The 25,354-nt window shown below is 38.9% G+C and overlaps 1 protein-coding gene across 1 annotated transcript in view; it reads left to right on the top strand.

The window, feature by feature from the left end:
* Nucleotides 1-12,865: 12,865 nt before the first annotated feature.
* The window catches only part of LOC128613563 (collagen alpha-6(VI) chain-like), a 44,309-nt gene continuing 31,820 nt past the window's right edge, over nt 12,866-25,354 (top strand). The window contains exons 1-5 of the mRNA XM_053634451.1: nt 12,866-13,422; nt 17,754-17,853; nt 19,476-20,060; nt 20,999-21,571; nt 24,635-25,249. Of these exons, the coding sequence (XP_053490426.1) occupies nt 17,766-17,853; nt 19,476-20,060; nt 20,999-21,571; nt 24,635-25,249 (1,861 nt within the window). The 5' untranslated portion in view covers nt 12,866-13,422; nt 17,754-17,765. The remainder of the gene's footprint in view (nt 13,423-17,753; nt 17,854-19,475; nt 20,061-20,998; nt 21,572-24,634; nt 25,250-25,354) is intronic.

The raw sequence follows: 25,354 nt of genomic DNA, 5'->3' as shown, positions 1-25,354 counted from the left end.
CTACAGTGGATCCCTGTGGATGGGAATCTCCCAAGGAGTGCCATCTAGCAGGGATATTATCTCTGAGACCCATATTCGAGCCAGCCAGTAAGGTGCTACTAGCAGCAGACGTAGACTGTCTTGGCGAACTCTCGCTAGAACTTGTGGGAGCAGAGTGACCTTGGGAAAAGCGTACAGATGTGACCTCGGCCACATGTGCACCATGGCGTCCAGCCCTAATTGTGTGGGAGGAGTGAGTGAGACCACAGCGGGCAGTGTGTTGTCTCATCGGAGGCGAACACATGAAGTCCCGCTTGGCCAAACCTCCGCAATATGGACTCCACCACTTGTGGATGGAGCCACCAATCCCTGGGCCTCAGCCCCTGCCTCAACAGGATGTCTGCCTCCACATTCCAGTTGTCCAAAACATACATTGCACTCACTGACAAAACTTTCCCTCTGCCCAGAGAAGAATTAGTTGCACAGGGGGCGCTGACATAATCCTCCCTGGTGGTCAATATATGAGACCACCTCAGTGTTGTCTGTAAACACATGGTGACCTCTCAATTGAGGAAGAAGGAATTTCAGTGCTAGAAATATGGCCCACATTTCTAGGCAATTTATATGCCGCTCCAGATGAGGGTTGCTCCAGAGACTGTGAGCTGGACAGCTCCAGACCGTGAGGGAGGAATCTGTTAATACCGTCTTGTGCTAAGGAGACACCCCTAGAGTGTGACCCAAGGCTAGAAACCGGGGACACTCAAATTCTCAGAGCACATAGGCATTGCCACATGACACTGATTACTCTCAGAGGTTTCATCCTTGGACAAAACCTCCAACTTCTCAGCCACCACTGAACGGTCTCCTGTGCAATAGGCCCAATGGTATGACGTTGGCTGCTGCTGCCATAAGCTCCAATAGTCTCCCATGGAGACTGGAGGGGATGCCAACATCCATCTTTATCTTGCTCAATGTTGATAGGATTGACCCTATGCATGTTGGGGATGGAAACACCCTCATCATAGTAGAATCCTTATAACCCCTAGAAAAGTTGTCCACTGCACTGGAGAAAGCATACTTTTCTGAGGTTAAACCTGAGCCCCAAGCTCTTCATGTGGGCGAGAACAACTTCTCAATGTTGAACCGCCAGTTCCATGGATCATGCTAGAATTAACCAGTAGTCCAGGTAGTTTAGTACATGGATGCCGTGGAGTTACAATGGAGCCAGAATGACATCCATGCACTTTGTGAAGGTGCGAGGGGATAAAGCTAGCGATATTTCTATGTGGAAATATGCACCCTTTAGATCTATCGTCACAAACCAATCCTCAAACTGAATCTGTGGAACGATAAGTTTGGGCGTCAGTATCTTGAACCTGTATGTCCGAAGAGTACAGTTCAGATGGCACAGATCTAAAATTGGCCTCATACTTGTCTATTTTTTGTGGACCAGGAAATAACAACTGTAAAAACCTCCCTCAATCAGGGAACAGAGTACATGTTCTATGACCCCTTTGTCCAAGTGGGGTCTTACTTCCTGTGCTAACGTCGGGCTCTGGTCTACTGCTGACTACTGTGATGAGCACACTTCTAAACCGGGGGGGTCGAGCTCTAAACTGCACCCCCCCCATGGAGACACATTTGGCAGTAGTTTCCACACTGCCAGACAGTCTTTCAGTGATGTTAACTATTCCACATTCTATTGGAGGGAAAGCAACAGATTTTCATTGCCCTGTGACAGCTCGCTGACCAGAGAACACTGAAAACTTGGGACAGCCTTGGTTAGGGGAGGCCCTGCAGTAGCACTGGGGGCTAACTGCCCTAACAGCCTCATGTTCCCTGATACGTCCCTCCACGGCCCCTCAGGACCACTCCTCTTTTTCTGCTTGGTCTTTATGACCATTCTCAGATCAGGCCTAGTAGCAGGCCGTGACTGTGGTCACCCGGTGCCCATGGCTGTCTGCGGGGGTTGGCGGGTGCCATACTCGCCTTCTGTGTCTCCCTCGCACTAGCGCTAGCCCGGGCTCCACTCGTGGATACCCGGGTGAACTCGACACAGCAAGGAAGGAACTGGCTGAATACCGCCATATGCCGAGCTAACTCAGCAGGTCTGCTTGGTAGGCCTGCAACACTGTCATTGTCTGCAGTGACCCACAAACAAGACTACTACTACATAGGCCTTGCCCATCAATGCCACGGTGGCCTTACACGGTGGAGAGAGGTAGCTCGCAACCTCCTCCACGTTCAGCATGGCTAAATAGCCATGCCGTTCATTCCCCACAATGACCGAATAATCCGACACGGCTTATGCATGGTTTTCTCCCAGCAGCCTAATATTTTGTCATGCACTTCTGGAAGAAAGGGGAGTTTTCTGCAGTGTGAGGGATTTACTTACACTGGGGAGAAAAAAGCTCATCCAGCCTTAGTAATCACTCCAAGAAACTCTTTATATGCTGCTCTAAGTTTTTAGCACATCCTTCTAGCTCCACAGAGTCAGAAAGGAATTATTACTATTATTTTTTATTTATTTATTTATTTATTTGGCTTTCCATAGTGAAAGGAGGAGTTGCGACGTGAGCTCCAAAGCCCAGTGGAGAGCCGGACCCAGAAGACAGAGCAAAAGATAAAGCAGAGCTCATATCCGGCTCCTCTTCCGGATCCATAAGAGATCCCCCAGACCTGAGATGGCTAGCTGCATCGGTAGTGGCTGGCTCAGATCCGCGAGCCTCTGAAACCCAACTAACTTCGGCTTCCGAAAAGAGAGCAAGTTGCAAGCGGAGCTGCCTAATTTAGGCGTTACAATGCGTAGTCAGAACTCTTGAGGGCTGCCATTGCATGCTCCAACCCTAGACACTTCACACAGAAAGTGTGCCCTACTCCCCCGTGATGAAACGGGAGAAAGGCGTAACACACTTCCTGAATTCTCTCACTCATATTTTTCTCTCTCGCTCATTCATTTTTTTTCTTTTCTGTTTTTTTTAAAGGGATAAAAAAAAGTCCAGATATTTTGAGAAAAGATAGAGAGGAAATGGAGCGTCTTTTTGTTTCTTTACACAAACAACCGACATGCAGTCTCGCTGAAGATAATAAGGCTGACGGCACGGTTCACAAGTGCTATATATATATATCACGCGACGTGCTTAATTGCCACGTCACCTGATCATGGCAGGCCTATAAATAGGCATGATTTTACACAAGCTTCAGATGCCGGTCGCGTGTGAGGGCGCTCCCCATAGTGTTATGCTAAACACAACTTGGAGTTCCCTTTGAAAGGGAATGACAGGTTCTTTGTTACTGTACCCATCACAGGACTGGGATATGCTACTTCATCTTGAACCCAGGTTTTATATCATATAAACAGAACAGACAGACTTTCAAGGAGAGGTGTGACTTACAGTTCTCCACGTAGTCTGAGATTCAGGATATTCCCTTCATTTTAATCAGATCTGAAGCAACTAGTAACTTGCTACTTGAGTAGTCTTCTCATTGGATACTTTATTATGCTTACTCAAGTAAGTAATAACATTATTACTTTTACTGTTACCTGAGTAATTATTTGTCTGTATCATTTTTATTTTATTTTTTTATGCTGCAATCCAAATACACTGCATGTATGGTTCAATTCCACTTTGGTACTCACACTCACAAACACAGAGAGAAATGAAAGGCACAGAGAGTTCATCTCAATTAATGATCAAACGTAAATACATCTTAAATAAAATAATTCATTGTTATTTAATTTTATTTATAGAGTGTTTTAGGAAATGAATTGAAATAAAGGAAACACAGCAACAATTTCTGACTGTAGTCAACGACCATTTTCAGGTTCTGTTGAGGAATACGTCATACGCTTCCCATCTGTTATTAACTAAGTGATTTGGTGAACATTTTGCTAGTTTTGAGCATCAGGTTGACATTTGAACATTTGCAAGAGAAGAGGTTCCTTGTACCTTAGGCACATTAACATAACATAGCCTGATCATTTTTTCTTACTTTAACAGAAAACCGGATGCTGGATGAAGAGCATTTCATTTCCCCCCTGCACAGGTTTGAGCTGAGTGTTAAGATGAACTTTACCCCAAAAAAGGGACTACTATGGCCAGATAGTACCAGCGAGTAACAGCGTTGTTGGTTTGTTGGAGTTAACAATCAGGTGGGTCCAGGATGTTGGGGTAAGAGAGAGCTAAGCTGGGCCAATCAAAAGTCGAAGCTGGAATCTTCTGATCCTTAATCAGACGTGCTATGCATTGCAGCACCAGCCCACAGAAAGCTTGTGGAAGTGAGAGCCTATCTACTTACGCTTCCAGTCATGTCAAGTCTTTTTTTTTGGGTGCTTCTCAGTTCTTATTTGTGCATCCTCATTTCCTTTCCTCACTTCCTTTCCTTGCATCTTAGCGCCACCCCATTAGGATGTGAGGGAAGGATGCAAGGATGAGATGCAAGTAGAGAAGAATCCAAGCAAGTCAAATCTCAAGCGCTCTCAAGCATAAATTCAACATGACATCAATTAATGATGTCTGTGCTCAGCTGGATTACCTCACTGTGCTTCAGGGATCTGCTGTCATGCTTTTTTTTTTTTTTTTTTGATGTGCTGTTATGTTATTGGAGTTTGGTTAATAACAATATTCTTAATGTAGCAAAATGCACTGATAGTATGTGAAATGTCTGGGTTAATCAACAATGAATTAAAAAGCAATACATAAATTATCACATCTTTTGTGCAGCTTTGCATATCCAAACATGCAAGGATCAATTCATTACAATACTCATTGTAGGTATATTATTATTTAATTACATTTCCACACAAAATTCCATCACATCATCAAAGGACTTTTTGTTTGAGACTGTGGCAGATGTGAAGGAGGAAGGGAATTTATTTATTTATTTATTCAGGCCTCCCAGCCAGCTCCATCAAACCCCTTGAGATGATTCAGAATGCTGCAGCGCGCCTCGTCTTCAACCAGTCCAAGAGAACCCATGTCACACCCCTCTTCATCTCCCTCCACTGGTTTCCTGTAGCTGCCCGCATCAAGTTCAAGGCCTTGATGCTCACCTACAAGACCTTGTCAGGAACAGCACCCTCCTACCTCAACTCTCTCCTGAAGGCCTACGTTCCCTCTCGCAATCTGCGATCGATTAGCGACCGACGTTTAGCAGTTCCAACTCAGCGTGGCTCAAGGTCCCTTTCCAGAACCTTCACACTAGCTGTTCCTCAGTGGTGGAATGCACTTCCAATCTCAATCCGGACCGCAGAATCTCTCACCATCTTCAAAAAACAGCTAAAGACCCACCTCTTCCATGAACACCTAACCAACTCATAATAAAAAAAAAATAAATTAAAAAAATGCACTTACACCTCTACTCTGCACTTTGCTTCTTCTGGAATTCAATTAATAGATCTTGTATGGTAGCACTTCTTGTATTGTTCTCTGCTTGATGTATCGCTTTGCTTGTATCTTTCTCATTTGTAGGTCGCTTTGGATAAAAGCGTCTGCTAAGTGAATAAATGTAAATGTAAATGTAAATTTATAGTCAGATGCATTATCCATTGCACCACTGGCCCAGCTGAGCGAAGTGAGATCCTACCTACTTGTGCTTTTCCAGCAAAAAAGGGCCAGAGGGCATAAGCCATGCTCAATCTTAGCATTCAACAGTGAAGTGGGAAACCCAATGGCGTGACCCAGATTTGATCCACGGTTGATGCGGCCACAACGCAGAGTACTAACTTCTACACAATCACGGCACTCCACACTGCTGGGCAAAGAAAAGTACTCCTCTGCCAGAAAATTAGCTGCAGCCAGCCAGGAGTCAAACCTAGAAGCTTTTGCTCCATTCTCAGACACGTTACTGGCCCAGAAAAAGCTGAGGGAAGCTGAGGGAAGTGAGCTCCTATTTGTACTGACACATCTTTGGCCTGGTATAGTGAGAACATTTGATTGCATTTGCTATACTCCATTGTAAGGCAAATCGTACTAATTAAATGCAAATTACAAGATATTGCAACCTGGTTTGACCTTTATTGAAAATATTACCTAAATAATACTGTATATTAATACTCTATATAAAGATGATCTAATTCATATCTATGCTATACCTCCTTTGTCTGTATAATTAAGAAGAAAAAAAATGCTGCAACCCAAATACACTGCATGCGTGGTTCAAGTCCACTTTGTTACTCACACTCACAAACATGCAATTACACTTTGAAAAAGTCCAATTTCATAAAACCCTTTGTTTATGTAGGTCCAGATAAGTGAATAATATAACTGAATGGTAACAACAGTTACCTTAAATTATTAAAGATTTATGACTAGTTCATGGTTACTGTTTTATTATAGTGTTCACTCCTGTAGGTGGATTGGCTAAAATTAGTTATTATTATGGCTAAAATTAGTTATTAGAGTATTAGTTGTTTTTAATTACCTTGAGAGGCTGCATTTAACACACCAATAACTACAGAACAAAACATTAATCAATTTCTTCTTTAAATATTCCCAATCTAATCCTTAAACTAGTTTTAAAGTCATAATTAGAGTTGCCATCAACTCATGAGTTCACATCTGACTACCACAGTCATGGAACACACTAAATATACTTTAGGGGTATAACCATTCCTTAAGTTTATTAAATCCTTCATGCTGATTTAAAAGTGAAAAGCAGCATCTGAGTTCCCATATAAGAGCAGAAGTGGAAGTTTGGCTGTAATGTGTCAGCTGTTATTCATAAAGCCAAGAACCTGGGAATCATTAACATATGCTTTAGACAAACTCAGCTTTGTGATATGAGTTCTTATGAAAACTTTAAAAGGGTGCAGTGGTTCTCTGGAACTGTAAAATGGAATAAATTTGGCTTTGGAAAGAATTACATTACTGTATGTTCCGAAAAGTCCAGAATACTCCATGGTCTCTGTGGTAATTGATCACTAACAGTGAACTACAGGTCCATAAGTATTTGGACAGTGACATGACTTTTGTGATTTTTGCAAAGCATCTCAAATGAGGAAACTCAGCATTGGTGATATCCATGGGTTCCAGACTTCAGGCAGTCATTGACTGCAAAGGATTTACATCCAAGGATTTACATCCAAGTATAATATTTACGATACTGTTAGGGACTGTAATGTCTGTAATTCCTAAACAGTTAATGCAATATTTTTGTTAAACCACATTGAATTAAAGTTGAAAGGCTACACTTCAATCACATCTTGATTGCTTCATTTCAAATCCACTGTGATGGTGTACAGAGGCAAAATTACTAAAATTGTGCCACTGTCCAAATACTTATCAACCTGACTGTACAACATTCCAATGTAATTGATGTATGGTCTTTCAGTCCATGTACATTGCGTTCATCCGTTTTTGGTTTCAAAATTGAAAAACAAAATGACGTGTTCATTAAGTATTTTTTTTAATATTGAAAATTAAATTACTAATTAGCATACTATGTTTAACCCTTGTGTGTCCTTATGGACATTTTTGTCTTTTTTATTTTTTTTTTCATTTTGTCTGCGTTAATGCAAACTGCATACATTTTGCAAAAGGTATTTTAATTGGAATTCTAATATTTCACCCTCGTTTGCTTTCAGAAATCTATTTTAAACTAGGTACACAAAATATTTACACTCTGGACTTTAAGGACAAAAATGTCCCCATTGAAACGGATTCAAGCTGCAGTATTTAATCCCTGTCACGTTTAAGCATAAAAACATGCATGCTGTTTTAACAGGCTTTTATTTTGTTGACAAGGTTTCAAAACATTGAATTTTTTTTTCTGAAATGTGTACTATTTTCAGTGTGTATGTGATTGTGCCCTGCGATAGACTGGCACCCTGTCCAGGGTGTACCCCGCCTTGTGCCCGATGCTTCCTGGGATAGGCTCCAGGTTCCCCGTGACCCTGAAAAGGAGTAAGCGGTAGAAGATGGATGGATGGATGGATGGGATGGTGTACTATTTTCTCAGGTTTAGCCTATACATGCTTACATGCTTTTCCTTTTTTTCTGATTCCGCTGTATTATAGAGCACTGCAGACCAACTGAATAAATGATGCAGCTATAATTGTGTGGGCATGTTTGTATGGATGTCAGAGTTGTGGTTTGTATGTGTGTACTGAAAATTTTGTGTGTGTGTGTGTGTGTGTGTGTGTGTGTGTGTGTGTGTGTGTGTGCGTGTGTGATTGTTTGAAAGAAAGAAATTATATTGTACTGGAAATCACAAATCCCACTCCATGTATACGAGTCAAATATGGTTACTGAGCTTTGAAGATTTTTGCATTATGTAAAGAAACTGACATTTAAAGGGTTAAAATTCTGAAAACGAATGAATATTTGGTAGCTACGATCAAAACTGATGCTGGTAAAAAATCAGTCAGTGAAAGTGGAATTAAACTATTAATATATAATATTTCTATGACAGTTTTTTGACATGGACATTTTTGTCCTCTATCTATGTGTAACTTTTTTTAATTGACGCATAAGGGTTAAAACCCATTTTTGCTCAAAAATGCACAATATTTCAAAGATGCCTCATTTATACTTTCTTCCCGTCTTATTTTTTGAGTTTGAGTTATTTAGTTTTTTCTGGCATGCTCGATAACGCGAGTGTATTAACTAGGCTAACTGAAAAACTGCATCAGTGGTTTTGTCAAACATATGTTGGCTTCATTCTGAGAAGTTCATTGTGTTCTCAAATGCAGCAAGAAGCTTACAGTAAGGGAGGATGACATGTCCACCGAAAAAATTAACCAGGTTTTTCACCGCAATAAACTTCTATATTTGCTGGATATTCACTTTCCTCTGCCCTTGTACTATAGAGGCAACAGTCTTACACAGATATCAATACCACCATTAATTTTAATAATATTCATTTACTATGAACATAAAACATTTAGGCTACTCAAAAATGCCAACGCGTATAAGAGCTGCATATTTACACCTGAGAATATTCTGACCCGTATCACAGTGCAAGTTGCCCTAAGGGACCGTATGGCAATTCCACCCACTGGCAGTCCCACCCAGATCAACCAATACAGATTTTCCCAGTTTATGATTGCTGGTCAAAAGTCCATAAATTTTTTTTTTTTTAGTTTGTACACCCACAGTCTAATTGCCTATGTAGAGAAAAAATTGTTCACATTTGTTGACTAATTGAAACTTGAACCAGAACGTGTTAAAAATATATTTACATGAATAGTTGTTTTAATGATTTCTCACAAAGGCTTGAATATTTGCCCACACTAATCTGCATATCTGAAACAAATGTAACTGTTTATAGATACTAAGACCAAACATTTGCTGAGTTTGATAACCATCATTATCACATCAGCATGAAAATTTTCTTCCACACTGAGCAAATCATTCCACTTGGATGACACACTGAGGTGAGGGCTAACATATCCCACTCCCTACAGAAAGTGAAGCCAAGTATCAGAGTGATGGACCTATAATGAGGTACATACAAACTTCAGCAGTCTGCGTACAGTGGTGCTTGAAAGTTTGTAAACCCTTTAGGATTTTCTATATTTCTGTGTCACTTTGGCCTAAAACATCATCAGATTTTCACATAAGTCCTCAAAGTAGACAAAGACAACCCAATTAAACAAATTAGATAAAAATGTGGTACTTGGTAATTTATTTATTGTGGAAAGTGATCTAATATTACATATCTGTGAACTGCAAAAGTGTGTGAACCTTTGCTTTCGGTATCTGGTATGACCCCCTTGTGCAGCAATAATTGCAACTAAGTCCTGCACATGGGTTTGGAAGAATTTTATCTCACTCTTCAGTGCAGAACAGCTAATTGCTTGCTTCGGGTCCTTCACATCATTTCTACTGAAATAAGGTCAGGACTTTGACTTGGCCATTCCAAAACATTAACTTTATTCTTCTTTAAAAATTCTTTGGTAGAATGACTTGTGTGCTTAGGCCACCATATTTCACAGATGGGATAAAGCTGTTAGATAATGTTATGATGCTGGAATGCAATACTTTCATGTCACCAAACATAACACTTCTAATTTAAAACAAAAAGTTCTATTTTGGTCTCATCAATCCACAAAACATTTTTCCAATAGGCTTCTGGTTTATCCACATGATCTTTAGCAAACTGCAGATGGGCAGCAATGTTCTTTTTGAAGAGCAGTGGTTTTCTCCTTGCAACCCTACCATGCACACCATTGTTGTTCAGTGTTCTCCTGACGGTGGACTGATGAACATTAGCCAATGTGAGAGAGACCTTTAGTTGCTTAGAAGTCTTGGGTTCTTGGGTTCCTTTGTGACCTTGTGGACTATTACACGTTTTGCTCTTGGAGTGATATTTGTTAGTGGACCACTCCTGATGAGGGTAACAATGGTCTTGAATTTCCTCAATTTGCACACAATCTGTGTAAAACTCCAGTGTAGTTTTTTAAACTAAATGGACACAGCACTCAAACTTTCTAATCTCACAATATATTTATGCTGCAGTCATATCATATTTTTGTCACTTGCTGCAAAAATATATGCCTCAAAATATACTCTACAAAATATACTCTGCAATATTTTTTACTTGGGCTTGGGAAACAAAAACACTGTGGAAACCTTACTCTTTGACATTGCTACCTTGTTGACAGGAGCTTTAAGCCATAAACCTGCCAGAAATAGCTTTCTACTTTTAATTATGTTCATGTGGCATACTCATGGATCTGAACAAGAGAAATTATCAACGAATTGGTGAAAAGTGGGGCAACATATTCACCAACCCATACGAGAAGAGTCTGGCTGCAAAGTAGCACTTGCACTCTCAGACACCTGCGCTTCCTCTGCAAGTGACGTCACTTACAGTCTCCACCTCCTTCGACGGCACTTACACTCGACAAATATTGCCACGTTTCGGAGTGAGAAATTACTGGAATATTAATGGAATATTACTTCCAATGTCATTCAAGAATTACTGCCGTAAGTATATGTAAATATACACACATACTTGACATATATTAGATTATATAAAGATTTTATAGATTATATGTTTTGAAATATAAATATCTGAAATACAAACGTATGCTGGACTACAAAATGCATGGGTCTTTGTTAACGTTAATTGTATAGCCTAACTACCCAAACGCGAAAATATTACGTTATTGTCTTGAATACATAAGCTAAACTATTTAACAGAATGGTATACTCTTTTAAGTTTATTGTGTCATTTATACGTTGAAACTACTGCACGATGTCACGATTCCAAGGTGGAGACGGATGCAAGTGCAGAATTTCTTTAATTAATAGCACAACCAATCAGCAGGAAAAACACTAAAGCTAAGAATAATCATAAACACAGCAACAGGGACAATGGCAAAGAATGCAGCGCAAACTGTGGCTGTGCTCGTTAACAGGAACCTGAATTCAAGTGCAGGTGGTCATGTGACTGTGATGCAATGGCTGCTGGGAACTGTAGTCAGAGTTCCTTCTCTGATTACATGGCATACTGTCCCTATTTTTTTACTGTCCCTATTTTATTTGTTTGTTTGTTTGTTTTGAAATGGAAAGAGTGGCAGTGGAAGTGATAGTGGTGATTTAATAACTACACTGAATGAAATTACAATTAAATGTAGTGTTTTTATTAGCAAAATATGTACTGGGATTTTGAAATCACATCATTTAATATTTCAATAGTCAAAAACACATTTGATCCTGCGTTTCAGTTCAGTTCATGTCGTTTGAATGCTTCCTGTACACAGTTTTAATATCAATAATTCTAACAACAAAACATTAAAAGCTACGGTGTATAATTCACATATCAGTTTAAACAGTTTTATATATAAATTTGGTTTCTTCAGTCCTGTGTCCTCATCTTAGATGTGCCAATCAATATTTGTTTCTGAAAACCCTGTGATACCACAGTGCACATCATGTTGCGCTCTATATCCCGTGTTGGAGAATCCACCACTTGAATCACCACAAGAGGCATGATTTTTTTTAGAGGACTAGCAACAAAGCAATAGTTGCTTCAGTGTTTTGTTTTTTGAATATTAATGCATGTTATTATTGGGGTTTTTTTCTATTGTTTATTACAATATTAACTCCCTTGTCCTCATGAGCCTTATGTTTTCATGCATGTTTATGCTTACAGAACCGTTTGATGAGAGATTTGAAGACAGCCAGAAAGTGGTGTTTGGAACAACCAAGTGTGCTGCTTGGTTCTGTTCAGTTACCTAAAATACTCTGCATGGAAGACCAAGACATTTCTGAGGCCATGGAAAAATTAGGGAAAGCTGAATTTCTAGACGAAAGAATTGATGCTAGAACCATTCAGCCTTGTCTTTACTGAGATGAAGGACATGCATATGTTCCTTGAACAAATAGTTGATGTCGTGCATCTAAGACTATTCTGTCAAACAGAAGAAATTACATAATGTGCCAATCTCTTTGCATTTTTAAAAAATGTTATGAGAGTGTTAAACCTAATTTTTATATTGGTTTTCTATAATTCTATATATTATCCCTTTATTTATTCAATAAATAATGTTGAAACAGTCTGTCTCATTGTTACAGGTTCATAATAAAAACTAGTAGCCTATAAAAATGTGCATATTAAGAATGATTTTTTTTTTATTAAACTATAATTTCGAAATTAATTTTGTGTTGTTGTTTAGACCTGATAGTTCCCTTGTATCCTGGATTATTAACTTTGCTGTTATAAATATGAAAACGGTCATAGACTACTTGAATGCTAAAGTATGAAATGTATTATAATCCTGCGATAAATACACAAACAGCAATCTTTTAGGGGATAAAACTCGTTCAGCTAACCATTAAAACCATTACCATTACTATTATTGATTTTTAATGGTATCCACCACACATAACATTCTACCAATAGAAGGCAACAGAGTACCAGTAGAGATAAACAGGGATCATTACAGTTTCCATTCTATGAGGGTTTCTATTGTTTGTTTGTTTTTTTGTTAGTTTTTTTTCCCAACAGGGAGTTTAATTCATCAACTATGTTTTATACTGTTTAGTTCCCCCCATATCGCCTCCTTTTTTATTTTCGCTCATTTCAGCAGACATGTATGGTTAACATGTCTGGGAACAATTAGAAGACTGGATTCTACAGAACACTTTGCTGAAGATGCTGCTACACTTTTCTCGGCCAAGAGTCGTAGAGTTGGCAAATATTTTTGTACTCGGGTCACACTGTGAGGGAATAACAGTAACACCCACTCGTCTTGATCTGGACCATACAGTGCTGTGAAAGTGTGTGAGAAGAGAGAGAGGCGTGGTCCAAGTGCTCCTACTTATTAGAGTGCTGTGTCTGCGCGCGCTTGCTTCACATCACTGTACTTAATGAACAAGCGCATAGTTCGTACTTAAAAAAACAAAACAAAAACACACATTTAGTGTAATTGATTGTGAACGACAACTGGATAGACACAATATGCTTCACTAATATCTGCACTGAACATTTTGGGTAAGCAGCCTTCAGTAACAGGTTTGCAAAAACATTTCCTGTTGCATGTTAAAGGGAGTAGCCTATAGGTGCGCTATGTGATGTGCTATTTAATTTACCGTTATATATTTATAAATAAAATATAAAATGGGAAATATTTACTGAATACTGCATTGTGTAAGATGGAAGTAAAAAGAACTCGTGCATGTTTTCAATGTAACCATTTCCCGAAACAGGTGTTGTTTTGGTGATTGATTGATTGATTGAGTGATTGATTTAGAAAATCTGTTTTTGAAAGAAAAAAAAATTAGGTTGTGTACACTCTCAGAAATATCCTAAAGGTACCAAACTGAACTTTCTCTTTTTGCTGGGGTTCATCTTGATGCTTAAGTACATACTGGGCACTTGTAATTACGGTTCAGAGTAAGGCTTTAGAGGTACATCAGTGGTCCTTAAGTGGTCCAGTTATGTACCTTTAATTATTTTTAAAGGCATAAAGGTACGCTGCCTCATACACACAAGATAAAAAAAAAGATGTCACATTGATGGTACCACTCAAGTAACAAGGAAAAGTACAACTGTGTACCTTTATTTCTGAGAGTGTATTCAGTTAATTATGTCATAAACATCCATTTGCATATGCATTTTCATTTATTCATAATTGTATCTTTGACCTAGTGTAGTGATTTTTATGCAGGCAGTGCTATTACTCTTGAACTATAAGAAACCTCTCTTTCATCCTCTGAGCTGTTTCTGTGAATAGTCCTATGTGTTTGTGTGTATGAGGCAGTATGACAGAGAAGACACAATACACTGCTGCTTGGTGACGATCTGCTGCATGCGATCAGTGTATTAGGGGAGGTGATCAATGATCAGGATAAATGGAAATGAATCTTCTTAATGAAGCATAGACACAGCAAACATTTTATGCATATTAATGCATACTGTATGTTAATGTACATTTGTAGTGCCTTTCAGATTGAACAATTCTTTAGATAGATTTTATATAATGTTATTTTGTTGATTATAAGATAGAGTAATATTTCATTAAACAATATCAGCCATAGTTAGGCAAAAAAAAAAAAAAGAACATTCACTGCTCATAATATGTCAAAACAATGGCCAGGTTGAAAAAAAATGGCAATTGAGCCATCTGGGAAGCAAAAGAGTCTACATTAGTTAGTCTTAGTATGCATAAATTTACACACACTCAGGAGTACAAGTAGCATACATTTTAATGAATACCAAATATCATGTGGTATTCTACAAATGAGTTATAAATAAATCCATTTATATTCAGCTTGGTAAACGAGGACCACTTCTGTTTTACCTCAACTGCACAGTCACTTAATTCTATTTTAAATACTGTATTTACTGCTTTAGATTTTATGTCATTTTTATGGCCTCGTCAGTTTTATATTTTATGTTGACTGGCCACTCCAGTCCACATTCGCTGCTGAATGTACATTTGTATGCAAAGGTTTGGACACCTATGACAAAAAAGCCCATTGTTGAGTGTGACTTTTGAGTATTTTACCTGAGAACCTGAGAGTCAATTTTACCTGAGAGTCAATTAAGGTTAGGTTAATTAGGTTATGAGATTTTACAATGGGAAGGGTGTGCAAATGTTTGCACATGCCACTATTACTATTTTTATAATATTAATAAGTTGATCAAAATGTAACTGTGCATTAACATTTGCAGAATTTTTTTTTTAATATACTCAGCAAAAAAAAAAAAAGAAACGTCCCCTTTTCAGGAGACTGTATTTTAAAGATAATTTTGTAAAATCCAAATAAACTTTATAGATCTTTATTGGAAAGGGTTTAAATAATGTTTTTCATGCTTGCTCAAACACCATAAACAATTATCGCACATGCACCTGTAGAACATTAACCTGTGCACCTTAAGACACTAACAGTTTACAGGCGGTAGGCTATTAAGACAGCTAAGCTAGTGCTAGTACAGGGAGACAGGAAGGATAGCTGATCGTCGTGGGGTAATCTCACAGGAAGAACTGACAAATCTGGTGCAGTCCATGAGGATGAGATGCACTGTAGTACTTAAATACTGACTGTTACTTTTGATATTGAATTCCCCCCCCACCCCCCCCCCCTTGGTCAGGGATTCATTATTCCATTTCTGACCTCAAATATCTGTGAAACAGGTTCAGATTATGTATCAGTTGTTGAATGTTTTTATGTTAATACAGATATTTACACATGTTATGAAATTTGTTGGAAATAAAAGCAGTTGAATGTGAGAGGATGTTTCTTTTTTGCTGTATAGTTTGCTGCATAGGTTGTGTTTACTTCTTTGCACTTCAAAAATCAACAAATGTGTTACTCGACCATGGGTGAACAATTTTAGCTTACAGCAGTATGGGGCTCTGAGTAAGAATTTCATTGTTTTTTAAACAAAGTGTTCTAAAGCACAGAGTGGGGGAAATAAGTATTGAATGCGTCAACATTTTTTTCAGTAAATATATTTCCAATGAGGTTATTCACATGACATTTTCACAAGACATCAGTATTGACTCAAGAAATCTGCAAATATAAAGAATTAACAACATTAAAGTCCATTAACAAACTTATGTGTAATAAAGTGGAATGACACAGGAAAAAAGTATTGAACACGCTAAGAAAAAGCAGTTCTCCAAGGCAAGGTAAGCCAATTAACCAGCTGAAATCCGTAAGTAATTATACCCCCTATCTGTGCAAATTAATATCAGCTGGGTTAGTAAACTGATGGTCTATAAGAAGGCTTTTAGTTACCAAGGTGTCACACAAGAAACATCTCATGATGGGTAAAAGCAAAGAGCTCTAACAAGACCTTCGCAACCTTATTGTTGCGAAACATATTGATGGAATTGGATACAGACATATTTCAAAACTTCCGAATCCTCCAGTAAGCACCATTGGGGCAATTATCCGTAAGTGGAAGCAACATCACTCCGTCATCAACCGGCCATGCACAGGAGCTCCTCGCAAGATTTCTGACCAGGGAGTCAGAAGAGTAGCCCAAGAGCCAAGGACCGCTCGGAAAGAGCTCCAGAAACACTTGGAGGCAGCAGGTGCCATCGTCACAGAGAAAACAATAGGCAACGCACTCCACTGCCATGGCCTCTATGCATACTCACCCCGCAAGACTCCATTATTAAAGAAAAGGCATGTCGAAGCTCATTAACAGTTTGCTACAACTCATTTGGACACGCCTAACTTTTTTGCTGTCATACTACACATCATGTTTGGAGAAGAAATGGCACTGCACATAACCCTTAAAACACTATACCAACAGTGAAGTTTGGAGGTGGAGGTTGACGTTTGGAGGTGGGCGGCTGTGGCTCAGTTGGTAGAGCGGGTTGTCCACTAATCATAGGGTTGGCGGTTTGATTCCCAACTCGCATGATTCCCGGCTCGATTCCCAGCCCACATTCTGAAGGGTCCTTGGGCAAGTTGAACGCCCAAGTTGGTCCCAATGGCAAGTTAGTGCCTTGCATGGCAGCTCTGCTACCATTGGTGTGTGAGTGTGTGTGAGTGTGTGTGAGTGTGTGTGAGTGTGTGTGTGTGAATGAGACAGTGTAAAGTGATTTGGATTAAAGCACTATATAAGTGTGCCATTTTACCATTTATGGTGTGGGGCTGTTTTTCATCGCATGGTACTGGCAGACTTCATATAATTGAAGGAACGATGAATGGAGCTCTTTACCGGGAGACTCTTGAGAAGAATCTGCTGCCATCCACCAGGATGATGATGAGACATGGGTGGACCTTCCAGCAGTACAACGATCGAAAGCATACAGCAAAGGAAACTCTCAATTGATTTCAGAGAAAAAAATCAAGGTGATTATTGTATTGTATTATATTTATATAAGACAATATGTTTAGAATAATGGGCTAAAATCACACCTGAATACTGAGGCTGATTAATTTCTTCATACAGGAAGCGTCTTGAAGCTGTCATTAGAAACAAAGGCTTCTCCACTAAGTATTAAATCAATTTTAGTTAGCGTGTTCAATACTTTTTTCCTGTGTTATTCCTCTTTATTACCCGTAACTTCATTTATGAACTTAATGTTCGTATTTCTTTATATGTGTGCATTTCTTGAGTTAATACCAAAGTCTGGTGAAAATTTCATGTAAATAGCCTTATTGTAAATATATTTACTGAAAAAATATTGACGCGTTCAATACTTATTTCCGCCACTGTATAATAATTAAACTTGAACTTGACGTTGAACATGTTAGCAATTTAGCTGAGACCCTCTGCAAGCATTTCAATAAAAATAGAGTGTTGACATTGTGTGCAAATCATATTGATATGTTATTAATTGTTCTGTATTTATCCATTAGATCACTGAGACCATGGGAAAACTAAAAGGACTGCTGCCTCTCTTCATTTTAACATCAAGTTTTCTTGTGTGCAGTGCACAAAAAACAGATGTACACAAAGGTATTAACTTGGAGTAAACATTGGTGGGGGGCATGGAAGATCTAAGGGCATGTCAAAAAATGATAAAATAATTACTCCCAATTAAACACCGCCGTTTTTGATATGAGATTGATTTTATGCACGCAATATTGTATACACTGATCAGCCATAACATTAAAACTAGGTGAAGTAAATAACATTGAATGGCACCTGTCAAGAGGTGGGATATATTTATTAGGCAGCAAGTGAACAGTCATTTCTTGAAGTTGATGTGTTGGAAGCAGGAAAAATGGGCAAGCGTAAGTTTCTGAGTGACTTTGACAAGGGCTGAATTGTGATGGCTAGATGACTGGGTCAGAGCATCTCCAAAACGACAGGTCTTATGGGGTGTTCCCAGTATGCAGTGGTTAGTACATACTAAAAGTGGTCCAATGAAGGACAAACTGGCAACAGAAATTGAAAAAGTTAATGCTGGCTATGATAGAAAGGTGTCTAAACACAGTGCATTGCAGCTTGCTGTATAGCCGCAGAACGGTTTGAATGGGACGTAATAGATGAACATACCTTAAGATCTGTAACAATGCTGCATGGTTGCTTTATAATCAAAGTATAGTTTGTTACTAGTAATCTCTTGATAAAAATTCACTGACCTTATAGTCCATATATTTGCATATAATTGGTGAGGAAAATCGGAAATGTTACATGACTAAAAAAATGATTCAAGAAAATGCATTATGCATATAATATAATTGTCATGTACATGCAGGGTGAGGCGGATGCAAGTGCAGTATAAGCTTTATTTAAGAGAAGCAGGCAGACAAGTCCAAAACGTGAAGGCAATATCAAGGTCCAAAAACAGGAGCAGGTCAGTGGATCAGCAAACAGAGTGAATAGGGCAAAGGCAGAATGTGAACACCCAGAAACTAAGAGAAGTCGAGAAACCAAGAAAATAAACACAGAACAAAGGCTTGGTATGGCCCAGCTGGTAAAACACTGAAACAATACTTGGTGACGTAAAACAGAAACACAAAGGTATAAATAGACAAACTAATCAAGTGGGTAACAGGAACAGCTGTGAATAATGAGAACACATGAGGGAAACAACCAATAACAATACAGGGGCAGAGACAGGACAGAAAGCAAAACAAAAACACACGTGTACAGTAAATGTAAAAAAAGACAATAACATACCGGAAACGTGTGCTATTGCACTTAGGGCAGTTCACGTTCACTGAATGCTCCAGCACTCAGCATGAGGAGAAATCCATGACAATAAAGCTAAATGTCCACTTGCAACTTTGCTGTGGTACATGCTTTTCATTTCAATGCAAATTTCTGTTTATTTTGTAACCAATGGTCCAATAGCAACAACTGTGCTGTGAAGCACATTCAAATTACATGGACTGCTGTTTAAAGAAGTTTTCAGAACATTCCAATATTAGGTACATCAGTAGTAATTAATTGTCTACACATTGATTGTCTACAATTGTCTACACTGACAGATCATTAGCAGTGAAGGAGAATGTTTTACCAGGTCATTCTGGTTCTATACTCTCATGAGTATATATAGCTAACTGTTTAGAAAATAAAATTGTAACATTAACTAAACAACATGTGTTATATTCATGTGTTTTTATTTCTAGGGTGCAAGGCTAATTTGGCTGACATTGTGTTCCTTGTGGATAGCTCTGGTAGCATTGGAGATGCAGACTTCCTGAGGATGAAGACATTCTTGCGCACGTTCATAGAGGGTCTTGATATTAAGCCTGAAAAAGTCAGAGTAGGAGTGGCACAGTTTAGTAATGATCCACGGCAAGAGTTCCTGTTGGGGGAGTATGCAGACAAGAATGACCTGCTGGCGAAGGTAGACAAACTCACCTACCTAAAAGGAGGCACTGAGACTGGAAAAGCTCTCCACTTTATTCTAGATAATTACTTCATAGAATCAGCTGGCAGTCGGATCAATCAAAATGTGCCTCAGATTGCTGTGGTGATCACAGACGGTGACTCCACTGATAAAACGAAGAGTCCAGCCATGGACCTTCAGAAAAAGGGGGTGTTAATCTTTGCCATTGGGGTTGGTGAAGTCAGCATTACAGGCCTGCAGTCCATTGCTAACGAACCATATCACCGTTTTGTACTGAGTTTCACTGAATATGAGGAGCTGCTGAAAGCAACCACCAGTGCAGTAGACAAAGTATGTATTTCTATGGAGGCCCAGCAAGAAGGTAATGTTATACTCACTATCTCAAATATATACTCAGTAAAACAAGAAACGTCCCTTTTTCAGGAGACTGTATTTTAAAGATAATTTTGTAAAATCCAAATAAGCTTTATAGATCTTTATTGTAAAGGGTTTAAACAATGTTTTTCATGCTTGTTCAATGAAACATAAACAATTATTTCACATGCACCCGTGGAAGAGTCCTTAAGACACGAACAGTTTACAGGCGGTAGGCAATTAAGGTCACAGTTACAATAACTTAGGACACTAAAGAGACCTTTCTACTGACTCTGAAAAACACCAGAAGAAAGATGCCTAGGGTTCCTGCTCACCTGTGTGAACATGCCATAGGCCTGCTGCAGGGAGGAATGAGGACTGCAGATGTGGCCAGAGCAATAAACTGCAATGTCTGTAATGTAAGACGCCTAAGAGAGTGCTACAGGGAGACAGGAAGGACAGTTGAAAATTACATGTAACCATGGGTCACCCCTGACATGATCTTGCAAATGCCTTAGTGGAAGAGTGGAGTAACATCTCACAGCAAGAACTGACAAATCTGGTGCAGTCCATGAGGATGAGATGCACTGTAATACTTAAAGCAGCTGGAGGACACCACATACTGACTGTTACTTTTAATATTGCCCCCCCCTCCTTGTTCAGGGACTCATTATTCCATTTCTGTTCATCAAATATCTGTGAAACTTGTTCAGTTTACGTCTCAGATGTTGGATGTTTTTATGTTAATAAAAATATTTACACGTTAAGAAATCTGCTGTAAAAAAAAAAAAAAAAAAAAAGGCAGTTGAATGTGAGAGGACATTTCTTTTTTTTTTTTTTGAGTTACATTCTCAATCATTATCCACTTTAATAACATATTTTGAAATATTACAGTCCACCACTACTGAAACAATTTATTTCACTGTAATAATATCTCTATTTTAGCTCTCGCTCCAAAGTATGCAGATGTCTTTGTGTTGGTGGACAGCACAGTTGGACAGACCCAAAAGGTGACACAGTTCCTGAATCGCCTAGCCACTCAACTTAACGTGGCAAGCACATCTAATCGGATGGCTTTGGCTCAGTTTGATGAAGAGGTTTCAGTGGAATTTCGTTTTGATGCTTACAAAACTAAAACTGAAGCACTTGCACTTATCCGCAAATTCCGACTCAGAGGCACTGGGCAGAGCCAACTTGGAAAAGCGATGGATTATGTGCGGACTCACCTGCTCAGCACTGAAGCAGGCAGCCGAATTGCTCAGGGCTATAAGCAGTACCTGTTGGTGGTAAGCAGAGGAGAATCGAATGACAATATACGTATTGCAGTTCGTGCATTAATGGATGATGAGGTGACTCTTATTAGTGTTGACTTCAGCAAAGAGCAAGAAACTGATCCACAGAAGCCTATGATTGCATTGCCAAAAAGAACCATCTACGCCGCAACAAAAACTCCTGCAGAAATCGTACAAGATGCGAAGACTATCATTGAAACTAAGGAAGAGATCAAAGTAACTGGAGGTCAGTTTGTCTTTAATTTTTTTTGTAATAAAAAATATGAAAAAATAATAAAATGAAAATATTCTATCAAATACATATTAGCTTTCCTAAATTAATCAGTATTTATCCTATAACACTTAGAAAATGCTAGATATATTTTTTCACCCATGTTGAATTTCTTCAAATCTTAGTTTGACCTAGACAAACCAAACATGTTAAATGTCAACATTTTACTCAGCAAATATGCAAGCATCACACAAACAAGGACAAGAAATGTAGAAAATATAAAACAGTTCAAATCAGTCTAATTGTAGAATGAGGCCTAAGAGGAGACCTAGAAAGAAGACTAGTTGAGTTAGATCATAGAGAGATATCCTTTCCCCTTGCTGGTTTCTTGACTAAAATGTCAGCTGAAAATAATAAAAAATAAGCTCTTTTATTGAAACTCCTTTAACAAAGGACTTTCTACTATGGAAGCTTTTTTTCCACCACATATGAGGAAAGTATTATGCAGATTAATTTCGCAGTTAAAAATTGCAATATAGTATCACATCATTGCAACTTTTTATCTTACTATTATGAGTTAACAGCTCACGGTTATCTCGCAATTATGAGGTATTGCTTCCACTTATTACACTATCCCCTACCCCGTACTAAACCATACCAATACTGCAGAAATGCAATCCTGTTCAAGATATTCTCCTGGAGTGGCCAGTTGCTGCTGAAAGGAATACTTCAGGTAAGTTATATTGCTTATTTACACACTGCTGATTTCTTGGGTGTAGGAGCCATTCTGATAGGGGGACATGTTCCCCCCACATTTCAAAATCTAGGTTTTGTCCCCCCCCCCCCCACTTTTTCCTAATTTCAAATTTTATTTCGCATTGCCTACCTGTCTCTGAGGATTTCTGGGTTTCTGATTTCTGAGTCTCCAACTGAATCCATTCTGCAACTTTTATAAACATAATTCAATAAAAATTAATGAAATTTCACTATAATAAGTGCAAGGGTCAGACTCGAGTAGCTAGGGCTCACTGAACCGTTTGCATGTTGCCAAGCTTGAAAAGAGTAAAGTGTCTGTCACTGCAAGATATGGACTGGTATGGATTTTCAGAGAGGTGGCTACTCGTACACAATGAAAGTGGAATGGATTCGTTTGGAGATTAATTGAATATTCTGTGACCATCTGTGGAAAAAAAACCTTGCATCCTGAGGTGAGGGCGGTTACAACACAGCATTCATATGTTCACCTCACACCGCCAGGGTCGGGGGTTCGATTCCAACCGTGGCCCTGTGTGTGCGGAGTTTGCATGTTCACCCCGTGCTGTGGGGGCTTCCTCTGGGTACTCCCGTTTCCTCCCCCAATCCAGGTAGGCTGATTGGCTTGTCTAAAGTGTCCATAGTGTATGGTGTGTGAGTGTGTGTGATTTGTGTGCCCTGCGATGGATTGGCACCCTGTCCAGGGTGTACCCCGCCTTGTAAGGCCCGATGCTCCCTGGGATAGGCTCCAGGTTCCCCATGACCCTGAAAAGGATAAGTGGTATAGAAGATGCATGGATGGATTTGAGGTAGGATATCGTAGCTACTTCAGCCCATGAAATTGCTGGTTTTGATCGACAATTTTGTTGTCAAATAATTATTTACCCTATGAAACTGTCAAATATGCATAAGTTTGAAAGCAAGCTAGCCCATCAAAATTGTGTCTGTGTGCCATTGCTACGTGTCCATAAACGATTTAATGGTAACGTTAGTGAAAATGTTCTCACAGAGACGAGCATCCTACAATATTTTAAGAGGAAGAGGACAGGAAGATGAACAGCAGGTCATTGGAGTAGAAAAGACTGAGGAGGAGTTTATAATTTGTATGGATAGCTACCAGTTATCCAGCTAGTTCAGGTCACACCGTGTTGGAGGTTTGGGATGTGTGTGCCATTGTGTGAGCATCGTTCCCACTGTTCGTGAGTTGGAGCTATGTGTTGGAGACTGAACGTATGTTTTCATTTTCTGTCCTGATTCTGGAAAATGCCAAGAACTGCCATAGTAGGTCACACTGTCATCTAGCGAGAAAACTGACTATGGAATGTTTTTTTCTATAGCAAAATAGCCTCCAACTCATACTCATAGCTTCAACTCACCAACAGAAATAGCACTCCTCACAGGATGGCCTCCTCCAACGCCTCAACATGTACTGTGACTAGCTACATTAACTAGCAGCTCTTCTTAATGATTATAGTAGCTAGTGTTTTAAATTAACAGTTCTCTGTTTGGAGTAATATTAATGAATATTAATGAATTAATGTTTAGTTGTGGTCACAAATAAAAGATAAATCTGCATAACATTTTTTCATATGTGGCAGAAACACTCTTCCACAAGCCTTTCATTTCACAATTGTGATATATCGCACAATTTGACTTGCAGTTATTTATTCAAATCACACAATTGCAAATTATTATTGGTGCATTTATTTCCAATGATGAAACCACAACAAAAACCCAATATTCTAACAACTATGAGATAAATCGGTTCAATATTTTTGTCATATGTGTTGGAAACAAGCTTCCAGAATTTTCCAACTGAGCAGCCAAGGGAAAAGCATGCAATACATTAATGCAGTTTGCATTCTTTCTCTTTACCAGTTTGTAGAAGGGCACTGAATCACTTAATGCTGTAGCTCTTACTCTGGATATGCAAGAACCACATAGCCTCATTGATCAATCAAAACAGTATACTGTATGTACAACTGAACTGGGGTAAATATGTTACAAGAGAGCAACAAAACTATTTCAGAATACCTAAAACACACACATATAGAGAGTGCACATTAAAATCCCTAGTGTGAAATTAGAATTGGACATAAGGTAAACATAAATAAATGGTCCAATATTAAACATTCCTTATATGTTCTTACACAGCAATATAAAAGCATGACCAAGAAGACTGATAATTCTTATAATTGCTTCCTTTTTATTTTTGAAGGAATTGTTGAACAATCAGTGGCTTCTTCCTCTGTTTGGATACCTGCCTGAATGAATGTTATTTAGATTCATATTAAAATCATATATGTGTCTCTGTTTGCATCACAGTTTGCAAGTCAGCTCCAGTGGCTGATATAGTGTTTATTGTGGATGTGTCAGACAACATCACCCTTCCAAACTCCAAGCTGGTCCGTAACTTTCTCCACCGAATGATTAATGGCTTGGAGATAAAGCCTGACGGCATGCGGGTGGGAATGGTGCTGTACAGTGACATACCCACAGCTGACTTCTACCTAAATACTTTTACTGACAAAACAAAGCTCCTGCAGTACATTAACCTTTTGACCTTCAGGGGTGGGGAATCCAATACCAGCAAAGCCCTTAAGTTTGCAAGAGAGAAACTCTTCAACAAGGAGACAGGCAGCCGACATGCCTTAGGAGTGCAGCAGATTGCTGTGGTCATAACAAATGGGGACTCATTGGATAATGTCACATATCAGGCTATGCAGCTAAGGCGCAGTGGAGTCCAGGTCTATGCCTTGGGAGTTACAAAAGATAATGTGCAACAGCTGAAAGAGCTTGCATCTTATCCTTCCAATAGGTTTGTGTTTACTGTGGAGAGCTTTGATAAGCTTAATACAATGGAAAAAATACTGAGGAAGACTCTGTGTAACAACATTGCCCGTTCGAGTGACAAGTTCATTTCATACAGTGTAGGGCAAGGTAAGACAATAAACCTTTACTGCTGATAAATCATAAAAGTTAATCTTATTATCTATTGTTAATCATGTTTATAATATGCCAATCAGTTCTGTACATCAATTCAAA

Source organism: Ictalurus furcatus, chromosome 1, assembly GCF_023375685.1.
Source record: "Ictalurus furcatus strain D&B chromosome 1, Billie_1.0, whole genome shotgun sequence".
Lineage (NCBI taxonomy): Eukaryota > Metazoa > Chordata > Actinopteri > Siluriformes > Ictaluridae > Ictalurus > Ictalurus furcatus.
This window is presented reverse-complemented; position numbering and strand designations above follow the sequence as displayed.